Genomic DNA, 18,765 nt, shown 5'->3' with positions numbered 1-18,765 from the left:
CACCCCCGCCCCCACCCAACTCCTTGCTTCAATTTTTTCCTGCTATCTCTGTATTCTTTGTGGGTCCTGTCTTCAGTTTCCTAAACATTATGTATACCTCCTTTTTTTAGTTTCTTAGTTTCCCTTGTCATGCAAAGTTTCTAATCTTGTCATCCTTATTCTTTATTTTCACAGGAACATGCTGGTCCCAAACTCTAATCAGTTTACCTTTAAAAGATTCACACTTGCCAGATCTGGATTTGCCCTCAAACAGTTGCCCCCAATCTACATTACCCAGTTCCTGCCTGATATTGTGGTAGTTAGTCTTTCCCCAGTTTAGCATCTTTACCCAAGGACTACTCTTATCCTTATCCATAATTCACTTAAGATTTACACAATTATGGTCACTGTTCTCAAATACATCCCCACTGAAACTTGCATCACCTGGCTGAGTTCATTGCCCAATACTAATTCTAGTATGGCCCCTTCCTAGTTGGACTACTTACATTTTGTTTCAAAACACCATCTTGGACGTACCTAACAAATTCCTCCCCATTCAAGCCCCTGGCATTAAGCAAGTCCAAGTCAATAAAGAGGTTAAAATCAGCCATCACAACAACCCTGCTGCTTTTATATTTTTCAATAATGCATCCACATATCTGTTTCTCTATCACCTGCTGGTGGTTGGAACGGCTATAATACAATGCCATCAAAATGACTGCACTCTTCCTGTTCCTGAGCCCTACCCATATGGCCTTGCTGGATGACCCTTCCAAGGCATCCTCCCTTAGTACAGCTGTGATATTTTCCCCAAGCAGTAATGCAACTCTGCTGCCTCTTTTACATACCTCACCATCCCACCTGAAACATCTAAATCTAGCAATGTTAAGCTGTCAGTCTTGACTCCCTTTCAACCAAGTCTTTGTAACAGCTGTAACATCAATATTATATGTATTAATCCAAACTATAAGTTCATATGCCTTAACTGTCATACTCCTCACATCAAAACAAATATACCTCAGATTGCAAGTCCTGCCGTGTTCATAATCTCCCGTTTGTTCTTCCTCTTAAGGTTACTGGCCTTGGACTCTGAGTCTTCCTTGGTCATTTTATTTGCTGGCCTGCTACTGTGGTTCCCGCCATCCTGCCACACTAGGTTAAATCCTGCTGAATGGCACAAGCAAATCTCCCTGCCAGGGTATTGGTGCATTGCCAGTTTAGGTGCAAAAGTTGCAACTGTTGGTTTCACCACCACCCGTCATTATCACTATTCACAACCTTTCTTGGATCATTTCAGATACCCAAATAATATCACCTGATCAAACAATGATCAAAGACAGTTGGAAGAGTAAGAAAACAATGTTGAAGAAATAACACTGTTACTCGCTGTCATACATATAGCCACAAAGTCAGAAACTAATATTAGGCATATTTTAAGAGGATTGCCTGGGAACACTTAGCCTGTATCAGAAACGGCAGAGCATATGAGCTTATTGGAGGATGAGGTCATATTTGAATTCTATTGCAGAAGACTAATGAGGAAATCTATTGGGTAGCATTCAGAAAAATGCTGATGTGTTTACACAGAAATTCTTGTCAGTTTGGCAGGCTTGCAAGCAATCTCTGTCAAGAAAGATGAAGGAATCCAGCAACAATCATGCACATGAATTCATGCAGAGTATGGAGACTACTATTTCCACTCTGGAAATGCTGGCCAGCATCATTACCATCCTTAAAGACCCAACCACAATGCAGAATATGAAATTACCCAAAGACTGAGCACTGTTACAAAGCTCAAAATGAAATCATACAAGCTCAACTTTCAACCACAAATGGCTTCTGTGTTCATCAGGGCTTGCAGCGTCCCATAGAAGATCAGAAATCTGTTTTCCAGCACATTTTCATATTGTTACATGCTGAACCATGGCAGTGGAAGTGGTATCATGGAACATGAGCTTGCTGTCCTCTCTCAGAATGTTCAAAAGTGGATCTTCAAGGGGCAAGTCCACCATGAGCTCATCCTCCAAGGCCCACACTTGCAAGTCTCCCCTACTAAATATTGACAGCTTTCCAACAGTCATACTACTCTCTCTAAGATAGTACAGCATAGGAGCAATGGAAAAGTCATATGCTCATGGAAGAAACAGGCTAAGAGAAATGCATAACGGTGATTATAACTGAGTTCTGCACAGAATGTTAGATTGTTTGATTGATAAAGTTGGTTTAAAATGTTTGCCTTGTGATTGTTTTTTGCTTCAGCATTTTGGTCAAAACTACAAAAGACAGTAATGTTATTCAAGAAAACAGCAAGGGATAAATCAGTAAACTATAGGCCAGACAATTTAACCTTGGTGGTGGGGAAACTATTGCAAGCAATTCTGAGGGACAGAATTATTTTGCATTTGAAGAGGCAGGGATCAATTAAAAGCAGTCAGCACGGGTTTTGTTAATGGGAGGACATGTTTGACCAACTTGATTAAATTTTTCGAAGCGGTGATCATGTGTGTTGATGAGGGCAATGTTTTTGATGTAGTCTTGGTCTTCAATAAGGTTTTTGGTAAGGTTCCACATTGGAGACAGATAGCAAAACTAAGGGTCCATGGGATCCAAGGATATTCGGAAAATTGGATCCTAAATTGGCTGAGTGGCAGAAAATGGTAGTTGAAGGGTACTTTTCTGAATGGAACTCTGTGTCCATTGGGGTTCTTCAGGAATCGGTGTTGTTGCTCTTGCAGTTTGTGGCTTTTATTAATGATTTAGATTTGAATAGGAGTGGGTTAATTAGTAAATCGGTAGACAATACAAAATTGGTGGTGTAGTAAATAGTGAGAAGGATAGCCTCATACTTGAAAAGGATATAGACAGATTGGCTGATTAGCAGCAAATGGAATTCAATCCAGATAAATGTTAGATGTTGTATTTGAGCAGGACAAACAAAAAAAGGGAATACATGATGAATAGTGGGATCCTGGGAAACACTGAGGATCAGTGTGCATGTAGACTGGCCCATTATGGTATCTGAGCAGCTAGATAAGGTAGTTAAGAAGGCATATGTTATACTTGCCTTTATTAGTCACCCATATAGCTTAAGAGCAGGGATGTCATACTGGAACAATATAAAACGTTGATTAGTATATAGCTAAAGTATTTGGAATCCACATTATTGGATAACTCTAGAGAAGGTGCAGAGGAGATTTAGCAGGATGTTGCCTGAGGGTTTTGGTTATTAAGAGAGATTGGAAAGACCATGGGTTTCTTAAATCAAAGGAGATTGAGAAGAGTCATGATTGAAATGTATAAAATTATGAGGGGTATAGGTAGGGTATACAAGAAGGAACCTTTCCTCTTAATGGTGTGATTAATATCCAAAGGAGACAGATTTCAGATAAGGGGCAGAAGCTGTAAAGAAGATGCAAGGCAAAATATTTCCATCCAGAAATAGATGGGAATCTGCAACTCACTACCTGAAAGGGTGGCAGAGGCAGAGGCCCTTATAACATGTATGAAAGGTGTGAGCTGTTGTTGAATAGGTAATTATGGTTGGATTCACTAGAACTGCAGTTGGATGAACTGTTAATGGGTGGTCCAACTGGAAAGGAACTTTGTTGGTTTTCTCCTCTCTTCCTCCTGTCAAGCTCTTGCTGTTCGTCTTCCTGCTCCTCCTCCTCCTCCATTTAAGCTGTCCACCTGGTGTCAAAGACTACAATCTCATGGCAGCAAGTTTCTGCAGGATACAGCAGGTCACACTCCATTTTCAGATGTATACCAGAGGTACTACAGGATCCCCCAGGGGTGTCCAGGCAGCTGAAACATTGCTCAAGCTACATGACTTTTTTTTATGGCAATAATGTTCTCGGCATTAATAGAGTCATAGAGTCATAGAGATGTACAGCATGGAAACAGACCCTTCGGTCCAACCCGTCCATGCCGACCAGATATCCCAACCCAATCTAGGCCCACCTGCCAGCACCCGGCCCATATCCCTCCAAACCCTTCCTATTCATATACCCATCCAAATGCCTCTTAAATGTTGCAATTGTACCAGCCTCCACCAATCCTCTGGCAGCTCATTCCATGCTGCCCACATGTGTGTGAATTGTGTAAATATATGAGCCTGGTGATCAGTACTCATCTGGATAGTCCTGATTACCCTAAACCAGCCTTATCATGGTTGTTCAAATACTGATTGCACAGTGCATTGGCATAGAACAAAGGCATAGTACTGCTAGTATAACAGGCACTGATCTCTCAGATGCATTAAGAATGGCTGCGTACCATATGAATAATAAGAAGGTGGAAAGTTTTGTGTTTGGGCTAAAAGTTAAATTTATATATGTTGACTGCAACATGAAGTATGTGCTGTTGATGGCACCATGTACTGTTATCCTAGTGAAACTACGTCTTCATCCTTCTAGAGCAAAGCTGGCAATCAGTTATTTCCTTTATCCTTGCAAACAGAACATTTGCGACTTGCCTATACAACGCAGATTGTGTTGGTAACATCACCTGGGCCAGCCTGGAATGAGCTAAATAAAGAGGTTAGAGACCATTGTCACATTCACAGCCACTGTAAGTACCATCTTCACCCTGCTCTGAATGTGTAAGTCTACCTTAAAAGATAACAGCTATCAGTGAGCAGTTCTCTTGAGAAACAGAAGACAGAATCTTATAGAGGCCTGAATGATAGAGAAGAATGGTGAGAAATGTGACAGGATCACATGAGAAGAACAGCAAGGCCGATGTCAATGTCAGAAGCAACTTTTAACTAAGTAACTTTTAACTAAGGTCCAGGTGTTGAGGGCAAGATTCCTGTTAAGTAGTGGCGAGTTGCACATTGAGGGGAATTATTGCCTACTAATAACTTTATGAACTGTACATCTTGCCTCATTAAAGTGCAGCTTTATAGAACAAAACCCCCATGTGCAAACCAGGTTCTGAGAATTCTCGACATGGAGTCACAGCAGGCACCAATGGTGAGGAAATGTTCTTAATGGTATCATTGCGAGACGATTAATTCAGGAACTCATCTAATCTTCTGGAGACCTGGGGTCAAATCCTGGCATGGCCGATGGTGGAATTTGAATTCAATAAAGAATCTGGAAGTATGAGGACCCTCTCATGGCACATTGGTAGTGTCCCTACCCTTGGAATGGGAGAGTAGGCCTAGGTTCAAGTCTCACCAGTTCCAGAGTTGTGTAATTACATCTCTGAAAAGGTTGATTAGAAAACTGGGTTAATTAAAACAAATCATCACAACAGACATTTGGTAAAGTCAGCTTGCCACTTTATCCAAAGGCCCTCCATGTTGGATACCAGGAATCAACATGTCAGAAGTCAGAACTGTACATGGTACTCCAAAGGTGGCCTCACCAATGTCGTCAACACAGCTATTAAGGGAGATGAAAATGGATAGTACAGGTTTTACTGTTGGTACCGGTGAAAATGTATCCTGAAGGAGTTATTAGAGAGTGCAAAGAATATGCAGCGTTAGTGGTTGGGATGAGCGACAGCAAGCAAGGGAAGATGGTTAAAGGCAGTAGTAAGAGTAATATGATTATGAGCCTTGGGGCAGGTGGGTACACTGCCATAGATAGAGTGAGTTTGAGATATCTGTGAGAAGATGGTGGTACTAACATGCTGTCAATTCCTCCCAGATACTGACCTGGGCAGTAATCATTGATCAGGCTAAAATGGTCTAGTATTGTGGCATCCATTGCCAATCATGGAAGAAAAGCTAACTGCCATTTTTCAGGCCATTAATCCATTTGAACAAGATCTCTTTGTAATCTTAGAAAACTTTCTTGACTGTCTACTATGCCACCAATTTTGGTGTCATCTGCAGACTCACTAAACATGCCTTTTATACTCTCATCTAAAACATTTATATAAATTGAATTGAATTGAATTAAATTTATTGTCACGTGTACTGAGGCACAGTGAAAAGCTTTGCCTTGCGAGCAATACAGGCAGATCACAGAGTTAAGCAGCATAGATAAGTAAATAATAGGTAAACAGCGGCAAAAACCAAAACATAGGTACAGGTGAATGTTAAGAGTTTGTGAGTCCATTCAGTATTCTAACAACAGTGGGGTAGAAACTGTTTTGAAACCAGCTGGTGTATGTATTCAGGCTTCTCAACCTTCTTCCCAATGGTAGAGGTTGTAGAAAGGCATTGCCAGGGTGGGATGGATCTTTGAAAATGCTGGCAGCCTTTCCTTGACAGTGGGCCTGGTAGTTGGATACTTTAGATGGGAAGCTGGCCTTTGTGATTGTCTGGGCTGAGTTCACTACTCTCTGTAACCTTCTCCGATCTTGAATGGTACAGTTTCCATTACCAGGTAGTGATACATCCAGACAGAATGCTCTCAATGCGAACCTATAAAAGTTGGCAAGGGTATTTGCCGTCATGCCAAATTTTCTCAGCTGCCTGAGGAAGAACCGACATTGTTGGGCCTTTGTAACCAGTGTGCCCTCACGAAGAGTCCAAGAAAGCTTGTTGTTGATTACCACTCCCAGGAGCTTGATACTCTCCACTCGCCCCACCTCTGTGCTGTTAATGTGTTGGGGGGGCATGAGTAACATCCCGCCAAATGTCAATAATGGGTTCCTTCGTTTTGCCAGCATTGAGAGCTAGATTGTTCTCAGTGCACCATTTTTCCAGGTCTTCTACCTCCCATCTGTAGTCTGTTTCATTGCCATCTGAGATTTGACCGACTATGATGGTGTCATCAGTGAACTTGTAAATGACATTAGCTGAAAATGTGTTGCTGGAAAAGCGCAGCAGGTCAGGCAGCATCCAAGGAGCAGGGGAATCGACGTTTCGGGCATGAGCCCTTCTTCAGGAATGACATTAGTCTGGTATGACAAGAAAAAGAAGACCCAGAACCAATTCCTATGGAATACTGCTGATAACAGGCCTCAGTCTGAAAAGCAACTTAGTGCAGTCTATGTGTAATCCAATCCAGTGAGACCTGCAAGTTTCTGTCTTCAAAGTGAGGTCTCAATTAATCCTTCTCTTTCATGTCTAGGGCAAACATCAGGAAATATGAAGGGAAGGTGCAGACTAACAGTGCTTGCCTGGATGAACAATGACCTTTTAAAGATGGTGGTAAAAACAATGACTGCAGATGCTGGAAACCAGATTCTGGATTAGTGGTGCTGAAAGAGCACAGCAGTTCAGGCAGCATCCAAGGAGCTTCGAAATCGACGTTTCGGGCAAAAGCCCTCAATTTTGGGTTATTCCAACAGTGACAAGTTCTTCCAGGGACAGTATGCATAGGTGTGGGATAGGCAGTTAATGAAATAAGTTTAGTAAGTTATGGAGAGAGTTCACACCAGATCTAGTGACACCCTCCAAGAAACTGACCCTGACCAACAAAATAGTTAAGATTCTGCCAAGAGATGGCTTCTTCAGATTTAGTTCAGAGAATTGCATAAGAACCTAAGTGGACATAGTCTCCTGCCCTGAGCTTTTCCCACCTTCTTCTTCCTTTTTAACTAACTTGTCCTCCTCTGGTATTGTCTCTATCATGCCGCAGGCCAATGGGTATCAAAACCACAGCAGTCATAACTGGGAACAAATAGTCTGAGCAGAACACTTAAAGCAAGAACCAATGACTTCACAACAAGCCTCTCCAATCAGTTTGACTTTATGAACTTTTAAGTAGCAGTACATTTCAAACACTGCCACTAACTCAGCAATAAACTGCAAAAATTAATCAGCAACTAAGTAGAAAGTGATTGATAGTCCCTTTAAATAACACTGTCAGGGGTCCTTCCTGCTGCGGAAAAATATGTGTTCAGTTGTGCAGGATTAAGAAAAGAGTTTAATTGGAACCTTGAGGCCAAACATGGCACTGCAATGTCAAACCACTGTTAAAATCCTAACTTGTATCCACGTCTATCTAAACCACTTTCAGTATTATATCTAGCCCACAACAGAGGTGTTCAAATGAATCCCTTTTTGGACCTAAAGTCAAAAATGTGAAAACAAGGTAAAATATTTTGAGGATTGGGGTTGTTTTTCAGACTGGAGGCCTGCCACCAGCGGTATTCCACAGGGATTGTTCTGGGTCCTCTTTTGTTGGTCATTTATATAAATGATTCATATGAGAATATAGCAGGCATCATTCGTAAGTCTGCAGATGACATCAAAATTGGTGGCATAGTGGACAGTCAAAAAGTTTTTGATCAAATGGATTAATGGGCTGAAAAATCGCAGATGGAGTTCAATCTAGATGATGTTAGGTCTATTGTGTAAGTTCATAATAATTGACAGTTAACACACTTCTGGAAACAGAAATGGCAATTTAAATCCCCCCCAAAAGGTGTGGGTTTGCTTAGGGAGGGAGATTAAAAAGCTAACAATCTCAAAAAGGAATCAAGTGGTCAATTTCTAGTGACAATGGAATAGGGACAAGGGCCCAGCATATAACCAATCTATTCTAGAAGGCAGGTTAATCATTTGAGTATCTTAATAAGGCTAAATGCCTTAATTCTATCAGAGATTCTTTTCTGAACCACAGCTAACTGAGTCTCTGAACATCCAACACATGAAAGAAAGTGAACAGGGTTTTGTTAAATTTATTGATTCACAACATGTGGCTAGGCTCGCAGGTATTGTCTAATCTGACCTATCCTTGTGAAGGTGGTCATTAACCATCCTCGTGAACCACTGCAGTCACCCATAGTGCTTTTAGGAAAGGAGTTCCAGAAATTTGGCCCAGTGACAGTCAAGGAACAGAGATGTAGTTCAAAGTCAGAATGTTAAGTGGATTGGAGAGAGCTACCAAGAGGTTGTGTTCCATGTCAATACTGGTTTTGTCCTTCTACATGGTGAAGGTCATGGATTTGCAAGGTATTGTCAAAAGAGCTATGATGAGTTGCAAATGGTATATACTGCTGCCAGTATAGGAAGTGAGGAAGTGAATATTCAAGGTAGTGGATAGAATGCCAATCTACAGGCTGCTTTGTTTCAGATCTATCGATCATCTTAAATCATGTTGGAACTCCAGGCCCCCAAGCAGGTGGAAAATGTTTTATCACACACCTGACCTGGATCTTGTATATGGTGAACAAGCATTGAGGATTCAGGTGGCAAATTAGTCACTGCAGGATTTCCAATCTCTGACCCACTCTTGTAGCCACAGGGTTTTGTAAGGTTGATCCAATTCAGTTCAATTGTCATACAATGGTAACCCGCCCCAACACTAGGATGTTTACAGTTGGGGATTCAGTGATAGTAGGGAAACCAGGGAAAATGGTTAGATTCAATTTTGTCACAGATGGTCATTGCCTGGTATTTGTATGGAATGGATGTTATTTTCCACTTATCAGTCCAAGTTTACATGTCCAGGTTTTGCTGCACAGACAGCTACAATGTCTGAGGAGTCATGAATACTGGTGATCATTGCGCAATCATCAGCAAACAACCCATTTCTGACCTTATGGTAGAGGGAAGGTCATTGATGAAACAGTTGTGGATGATTAGGCACAGGACACGACCCTGAATAACTCCTGCAGAGATAACTAAAATGATTAACTTCCAACAACCATAGCAATCTTTCTTTATATTAGGTATGACTGCAATTATTGAAGAATTTGCCCTGGATCCAAATGACTTCAGGCTTGATTGCACTTTTTGATGACACACTCAGTCAGATGTCACATGGATGTCCTCACAGCCTTGTAGATTAGAATGAATAGAGATGTTTCCTCCAAGCTCAGCAAACAACCCAGTAAATCCAACCCCTTCACAGCCTGTCTGCTCGTCCAACCCAGTGTAGGTGTTCCCATCTGCTTCCCCAAATCACCCCATGTGATCAGCTGCCACTCATAACCCACATAACAACCCTGTGCCCACTTCAACACTGATCACCATCCATTTCACCTACTGACAAAAATTATCAGCTATCAACTTGGCCTTTCCTTGTACTCCAGATTTTCCCACCCCACAGACAGTTAGCAGCCTTGCCAAGGGAATAAAAATCAATTTTTAAATCTCTCCCATTTCCTATCCAACACCTCTCACCATCTTCTTACAGATGTTGTCTCAGAGATAATATTTGTGCCTTATTGTCCCCTCACAAGTACATAATTTGTACCTTATAAATTTTGGGGGGGGTAACATTGTTACAAGGGGCAATACAGTGGTTCAGTGGTTAGCATTGATGCCTCACAGTGCCAGGGACCTGCATTCGATTCGGGTGGAGATTGCACATTCTCCCCACGTCTGCGTGGGTTTCTTCCAAGTGTTCTGGTTTCCTCCCACAGTCCAAAGATGTGCAGGTTAGGTGTGGATTGGCCATGGTAAATTGCCCATAGTGTCCAGATATATGCAGGCTGGGTGGATTAGTTATGGGAAATGCAGAGTTAGGGGGATAATGTATAGGGGTGGGTCTGTATGGGATGCTCTTCAGAGAGTCAGTGTAGACTCAATGGGCTGAATGGCCTGCTTCAGCTCTCTAGGAATTCTACGATTCTATAACACAGACTTTTCTTAACTCCCAAGAAGCAGACAACACCCCATAATGCAACCTTCATGATTTGTCATTGAGGATCAATTAAGAACATCCTGCTAGCCACACAGTAGGAATGCTCTTTCACCCTATTCCCTCTTCTCCCAACTCCCTTGCTTTGAGGTAAGTGCAAGTATCACAGCAGAACTATGTAAGCAATTTTTTCCTCACTTGCTGCACAGCGTAAGTAAGTTGACAAGGCTATTAACTCAAGTGTTTTCCACAAGGAACATTTTCTTTCCATATTTTGGCCACTTTTCTCAGTTGAAATCTCTATCGGTACTTCATTGAAACTTCATTTCTGCATCGGTCATCATATTGTACACTAAAGCCTGAAGCAGATGTCTACCAAAAATGCTAGATTGATCAGACGAGAAAGAAACAAGGAAGAGCTCTGAGTGATTGCTAATAATCATTGCAATTTCAATGCTAACACTCCCCACTGCAGGGAGGGGCTTAATACAATCAATGCAAACAAATACTCTTTCAAAATCTGCAAAATAACATATATTTTCTGTCTAAATTCTAAACTACACTGTGTTATTAATTTTATTATGCCAATTGCTTCTCATATTCCTCTTCCTTTCTCAACTCCAAACTGGTTATCTCCTACATAACTCTGTGCCTTCTCAGCCATATTCTTTACTATAGCTCTCAACACAATTTTCAATGTACAGGTAATAAAATAAGTTGTATGGAAATTAGAATATCACCGTGCTTGGCTTCTTCCTTTGAATAATCATTATTCTACTTCTTTATTCACACTTCCTGTATGGATGAAAAGCCAAGGAATTTATAATGAAAGTATAAGATCTGAGTTGTACACTCACAACGATAGTGTCATTTAAGATATATCTAGACAGATACATGAATCGTCAGGGAGAAGGGGATACAGATCCTTAGAAAATAGGCAGCAGGTTTAGATTGAGGATTTGGATCTGCGCAGGTTTGGAGGGCTGAAGAGCCCGTCCTGTGCTGTAAGGTTCTGTGTTCTAACTCACATTGATGGTTAATTCATCCAGTTTTTTGGGAAGATTTAACTCAGTTTTGGAGAGATCAGAAAGCTTAAGAAATCTGAAGAGAAAACTCTCAATTTTCTCATCAATTTTCTTAATGGTCATGAGAAACATTTACTTTATTCAATCACCCACTGTCAAATAATTTAGGGCAATATTCTTCTGCATTTTCAGTGGGTGATCACTATTAATTAAGGTGATCATTATTAATACAAGTATACATCAATGTTTACTAATCAGTGCAAAGATATTTACTTAACAGGAAAATGGTCAGAGGGCCTCATGCAGAAAATAAGAGCATCCAAAGAAGGAAGCCAAAGGCATGCTGATATTCTAACTTCTATACACTTAATTTGATTACCTGAAGATTGCATTGAGAGCTATAGTAGAGTGTAGGTGGGAAGGCACAGAATTATGCAGTTGACCAGTTTGGATTTATGGTAGGAAGAGGGATAAGAGAAGCAATTAACATGACAAGATTAGTAAGTGAACATATTTTAGAATTTGAACAGGTGTTAAATTTGTTTTGTAAATTTGGAGAAAAGCATTTCATTGGGTTAACTGTTTTAAGCTTTTGACAGTACTGAAAGACATTGGAAAATACTGGAGAGATACATCGGAAAAAACTGGAGAGATACATCATGATAAAGAAACTTGTACAAGGAAAAAACTGCATCAGTGACAATAGCAATATTATTCCAAACTCAGACATTGGAAGAATTCAACGATGGGTCCTGAAGAAAGAAAGATCCTATTGGACTCAAAACCTGAACACTTTTTCAAACCATGAAATTCTACAGCACTTTCTATTTTAGTTCAACAAGGATGTTGTTTATCATCTGTCATCTTTAATGTCTATGTAGAAGCAATAATCAAAAAAAGCATTTGAAGACATGCATTTAGTGTTAAGATTGGAAGGGTGGATGGGGCGACTGATAAAATCAGTTAGATTTGCACATCACAAAGCACTTGTAAAGAGCACCAGAAATAGGTTAGAAGAACTGTTAAGTAGATTCATAATAGAATTCACGAACTTTGGCATGAAAGATAAAATTGACAAAATCCAACATGGTCCATATCTTAAAATAATAAAGAAACATTCACATATTCAAAGAAGATAAATAAATAAAAAAATGTAAGAATTCAAGTATTCAAGAATATCTGCAAATTCAACTAAGAAATAATAAAAATGATATTAATAGGAAAGGCCACATTTAGTAAGCAGAAACTTGTTGTTAATTAGGTAGCTGAATGTACAACTGAAAAAGTTATTTGTAAAGAGCTTGACTTGGCACATATGTTTATATGGATGTGAGACATGAACTTTATGCAAACAGCAAACCATCTTGCTAAGTAGCTTTGAAATGTGTTGTTGGATGATAACAGAGAGGATCTACTCAATAGAAAAAATATAAATTATGTAGCTCTGGCAAGAGTGAATGGGTAATGAACGTTTTGAAATGTTTAGGAAAAGGCACAATCTTGAAAGGGTAAATCTTCAAATGTAAGCAGACTTATAAAAGATGTATGGAGGGAAAATTTGAGGAAAAAAGTGAAAGAGGAAAGAAAGGATATCAATGTTGGATGGCTAGAAAATTGAATGACATTACTGGCAAATGAAAAGAATGCTACAAGTTAGAGAGATATGGAAAGACTATGCTGACTCAATGACCTGCCTTCCAGCAGAGTACATGTGATCACTTTCAGTTAAAACCAAAAAGAAATCCTGAATTTCCAGCAGTTTAGCTTCCTCCCTTCTGACAGAGAAGCAGCTTCCCTGTCCTGTAAATTTAATGTTGTCAAGATCATAGCTGAAACAATAAATTACTGTTAAATCATATACTCTTTCACAAACACTTAATCATGTCTCATTTTAAGCAGTGTATTGTAAAAGGAATCAGACGTTCTCTGTGAAGTAATTGCAAAATCAGTGAGCTGTCTAAAAGATTGGCATAACATTCATTTAGTATGTGTACAGTTCACCTAGATTCCAGCATGATTTTAGCTAGCTGCACGATAAATACTTCATATTAAAGTGACCAGGATCAAGATTTAAAGCATTATAATGGAAATGATTCAGTGTAATATATTTGAAAATAGGCACCTTACCTTGTAATCTGTGTCCTTGTGTTAAAATCAAGGGAACGCATAGATCGTAAAACCTCTATACAGCCCAAGTACTGGAAAAAAAATGAAAATGTTTGAGTTACATGGCTTTCAATAAATATTTTTGGTTATTTTCCATACATGTTAGCTTAGTCTGGAATATCAATAATGTCGCTCCATCAGACACTGAAATGTTAATTTTTTTAAAAAAATCATTTCTTCCAACATGTAAAAGCATCTTGTAAAGGATTATCCCACCAAAACAATAAAATTGATTTTCTTTCAACAAATGTTTCCTGTTTTGCTGAGTACTTCCAGTATTTTCTGTCTCTATTTAGTCACAACTGGAACTTTACATATACAAATGCTGAATATAAATTTTAAAAAAAGGTTTTGAGACCTGGGAACCTCAAATAACAGACCAAAATTATTTTATGTGGCTTGAAGCTATCCTCCTTCGAACAGCAGTCTGAGACACCCAGATTTATTTTCTAACAGTTGCTTGACTTGAAAACGATACTTCCCAGCAAACCGATGGACTAGCCACGATGTTTGTAGTCTTTAGCCGAGGCAGTTTTCTTTTTCTTTATTCATTCATAGGATATTGCTATGGTGAATAATGGATATACCCCTAAAGCACTAATGGCACTCTCTCCATCCCATGAATTTCAGCAAACACTTGACAGTTTCAAAAATCTCAATTTGCTATCATATTGTGTACATGGGAGTCATAATAATCAATATCAGACTTCTGCGGGTTTTCCAGGCTACATTTTTCGAACGCTTTCAAAAACAAAATAATTATGTGCTATATGTCCAGAAAACAAGTTATATTAGTGTAAAAATAGTTAAACAGATAAAAATGTCTTAAACTTGAGTTAAAAGTTAAATACTGTCACTTATCATGACTACCTACTGCCAACTGTGTACAATTTCACAACAGATAATAAATCAAAGGAATTTCACAAATATACTCATCATATCACTGTATGGAATAACCAGAAGAACTATTAACTGCTGTTGAAAGAGAAGAGAGAATGAAACTACTTGATTACACTTACAGTCATAGAATTGAACAGCTTGGAAATAGACCCTTTGATCCAACTCATCCACACCAAATTAATTTAATCCCAGTGGATTAATTCATTAGTTAATTAATCTAGTTAGTGGCCAACCAATGTCTTGTACAGCTTCAATAGGAACTCTCAACTCCAACAGATAATGCACTGACCAATAAAGGTAAGCATACCAAATGCCTTCTTCACGATCCTGGTTAGGCCACTTTTGGAACATCGTGTGCAATTCTGGTCTCTCTGCTATCGGAACATTGTTGTGAAACTTGAAAGGGTTCAGAAAGGATTTACAAGGATGTTGCCAGGGTTGGAGGGTTTAAGTTATAGGGGGAGGCTGAATAGGCTGGGGCTATTTTCCCTGGAGTGTTGCAGGCTGAGGGGTGACCTTATAGAGATTTATAAAATCATGAGGGGCATGGACAGAGTGAATAGACAAGGTCTTTTCCCTGGGGTGGTGGAGTCCAGAACTAGAGGGCATGGATTTAAGGTAAGACGGGAGAGATTGAAAAGGGACCTTAGGATCAACTTTTCTACGCAGAAGGTGGTGTGTGTGTGCAATGAACTGCCAGAGAAAGTGGTGGAGACTGGTACAATTACAACATTTAAAAGGCATCAGGAGGGGTAAATGAATTGGAAGGGTTTAGAGGGATATGGGCCAAGTGCTAGCAAATGGGACTAGATTAATTTAGGATGTCTGGTCAGCATGGATGAGTTGGACTGAAGTGTCATTTTCTGTGCTGATCGCCTCTATGACTCTACTTTCAAGGAACAATGAACCTGCACTCCAAGATCTCTTTGTTCAGCCACACTCCCTCAGGACTTTACCATTAAATGTATAAGTCCTGTCCTGATTTGTCTTTCCAAAATGCAGTACCTCACAGTTAATTAAACTCCATCTGCCACTTTTCAGCCCATCAGATTAAGGTTCTGTTGTACTCTGAGGTAACCTTCTTCACTGTCCACTATGCCAGCAATTTTGGTGTCATCTGAAAACTTACCAAGCATACTTCCTATGTCCACATCCAAATCATTTATATAAATGGTGAAGAGCAGTAGACCCAGCAACGATCCTCGTGTCACATCGCTAGTTACAAGCCACCAGTCTGAAAAGCAACCCTCTACCACCACCCTCTGCATCCTACCTTTCAGCCAGTTTTGTATCCACATGGCTAGTTCTCCCTGCAACCCATGTGATCTAACCTTGCTAATCAGTCTACCTTGTTGAACACCTTGCTGAAATCCATGCCGGTCACGTCCACAGCTCTGCCTTCATTAATCCTCTTTGTTACTTCTTCAAGAAACTTAAGTAAGTTAGTGAGGCACAATTTCCCACACAAAGCTATGCTGACTATCCCTAATCATGATGTGGAGGTGCCGATGTTGGACTGTGGTGGATAAAGTCAGAAGTCACATGACACCAGGTCCAACAGGTTTATTTGAAATCATAAACTTTTGGAGCACTGCTCCTTTGTCAGGTAAGTGAAGAAAAACATACAGGCACAGAATGTATAAGCAGAGAGATCAAAAGATTGTATAAGTGGTCTGAGTGGATTGTCGACAGGCTGAATAAAAAGTCTCTGTCAGTGATCAAAAGTATCAGACGGTGTGAGTAAAGTGTCAACAGCTGAATAGCAAACAGAGAAATGACCTATAACATAGAGATAATTACAAAAAACTCAAAATAAAGTGGTGCTGGAGACAAACCAAATGGCTGGAATAACATGTTAGGTATAAGAGTCATATGCTAAGGGTCCAGGTAATCCAAAACTGCACAAACTAATTAATGTGGAGAGATCATAAGTTATCAAAGTGATGGTGTCAAAACATAACAGTAAAGATATAGAACAGTATGGTGGGGTTCCATGTAGTATGACACATGAATCCAAGATCATGGTTGAGGCAGTCTTCATGGGTACAGAACTTGGCTATCAGTTTCTGCTCAGTGATTCTGCATTGTTGTGCATCTCAAAGGCCACCTTGGAGGACACTTACTCAAAGATCGGAGGCTGAATGTCCTTAACTGCTGAAGTGTTCCCCGACTAGGAGGGAACATGCCTGTCTGGTGATTGTTGTGTGGTGTCCATTCATCCATTGTCGTAATATCTGCATGGCTTCACCAATATACCATGCCTCGGAGCATCCCTTCCTGCAGTGTACGAGGTAGACAACATTGGCCAAGTCACGAGTACTTGCCATGCAAGTGGTGGATGGTGTTCTCACATGTGATGATAGTAGCCACGTCGAAGATCTTTCATGTCGTGCAGAGGCTGCCATGGCAGGGTTATGTGGTGTTGTGATTGTGTTGCCCTGAAGGCTGGGTAGTTTGCTGTGAACGATGGTCTGTTTCAAGTTTGGCAGTTGTTTGAAAGCATAGGGATGATCTAGGCAAGATGTCCCTCATCATTGATGATATGTTGAAGGCTGCGGTTAGATCTCATATTATTTAATGAGAGTCAGAGTTGCGGGATGGATTCCTGGTGACCTTTATTTGCAACTTACAGCTCAGTTACAGCATACAGCAAAAAGGCACAAAAGCATACACAAAGCTTTTAAGACGTCTTAACTTACACATTTTAGCTTCCAATGCAAGTGTGCTTATAGCACAGTCTTACTGCTCCAAAAACACTGCTCCAGGATAACTTAGTAGTTATCTTTTATATATTTTTTTAAGTTTAATCAAGAGGCAGATCTCAATAAAGCATATAATCAAAAGAAAACCCCAGTCTACTCACTATTATAGATTTACAAAAAAAACAGTAAGATTACACTTTTTAAAAACCACTTAGCTGCTCCCGTGCTGTGAGCTCCCACACACAGGTTTCTCCAAGGTCAGCTGCAAATTTCACTGCTTACTTTTATTAGCATGAACTCCAATGTCCAGAATACTTGTTACTTAACAGCAGAGGTGATCAGTTGTGCAGGTTCACTGCTCTGTGAGATAGCTGTTCAGGTTTACTGCTCATTATTCACCTCCCACTTGGCCTCTGCTTTGTCTCTCTTCCTCCTTTATTAAAAAGCTGTTGTTCTGATCTCTTCTTTTCCAAAGTTCCAAAACAATGCAACTTAAGGTGAAGGAACTCCTAGGAGTCAGTGACCATAATATGATAGAATTCACTCTGCAATTTGAGAGGGAGAAGTTTGAATTAGATGTAACATTGAGTAAAGCTAACTTCAAAAACATGAGGGAACAGCTGCCCAGAGTTGACTAAAAGGAGAGCTTAGCAGGGAAGATGGTGGAGTGGCAATGGCAGGAGTTTCAGGGTATTTTGGGAGGCACTGCAGAACTTCATCCCAAGATAGAAGAAACATGCTAAGGGGAGGATGAGGTGACCATGGATGGCGTAAGAAGTCAGGTGCTGGCACACAGTTTGGTGATGGGAAGTGAGGTTGTTTCATCTCCCAGACCATCCACAACCTCATTATCTCAGGGGACCTCTCATCCACAGCCTTCAACCTCATAGTCCAGGAATCATGCACCTCCCTATTCTACCTCTTACCCAAATTCACAAACCTGACTGCCCTGGTCGACCCATTGTCTCCCGCCTGCTCCTGCCCCACTGAACTGCATACATTGACACTGTGCTGTCCCCCTTGGTCCAGGAATTTACCACATATATTTGGGACACCACCCATGCCCTTCACCTCATCCATGGCCTTTGCTCCCCTTGCCCCAATGCTTTATCTTCACCATGGACATCCAGTCCCTGTACACGTTCATCCACCATGGCAAAGGACTCCAAGCCTTCCATTTCTTCCTTTCCTGCTGACCCAACCAGTACCCTTCCACCGACACACTCACTCAATTGGCTGAACTGGTCCTCACCCTCAACAATTTCTCCTTTGAATCCTACCACTTCCTTCAGACCAAAGGGGTAGCCATGGGCACCCATATGGGCCCCAGCTATGCCTGTCTCTTCATTGGGTACATGGAACAGTCCATCTTCCACCGTTACACCGGCACCATTCCCCATCTTTTCCTCTGCGACATTGATGATTGTATTGGTGCCATCTCGTGCTCCCACGAGGAGGTTGAACAGTTCATCAATTTCATGAACAACTTTCACCCCAACCTCA

At 40.5% G+C, this 18,765-nt stretch overlaps 1 protein-coding gene across 2 annotated transcripts in view; it reads right to left on the bottom strand.

The window, feature by feature from the left end:
- shc3 (SHC (Src homology 2 domain containing) transforming protein 3) overlaps positions 1-18,765 on the bottom strand; it is a 289,678-nt gene that overhangs the window by 115,465 nt on the left and 155,448 nt on the right. For both annotated transcript variants that reach the window (XM_043713812.2, XM_087997227.1), the window contains exon 2: positions 13,622-13,692. In XM_043713812.2, coding sequence (XP_043569747.2) covers positions 13,622-13,692 — 71 coding nt within the window. The remainder of the gene's footprint in view (positions 1-13,621; positions 13,693-18,765) is intronic.

The sequence above is a fragment of the Chiloscyllium plagiosum genome, unplaced genomic scaffold (genome assembly GCF_037043375.1).
Source record: "Chiloscyllium plagiosum isolate Xiang-an unplaced genomic scaffold, Cpla_swu_hap1 HiC_scaffold_2, whole genome shotgun sequence".
Classification (NCBI taxonomy): Eukaryota; Metazoa; Chordata; class Chondrichthyes; order Orectolobiformes; family Hemiscylliidae; genus Chiloscyllium; species Chiloscyllium plagiosum.
The sequence above is the reverse complement of the archived record's forward strand: the minus strand, read 5'-3'. Positions and strand labels throughout refer to the sequence as shown.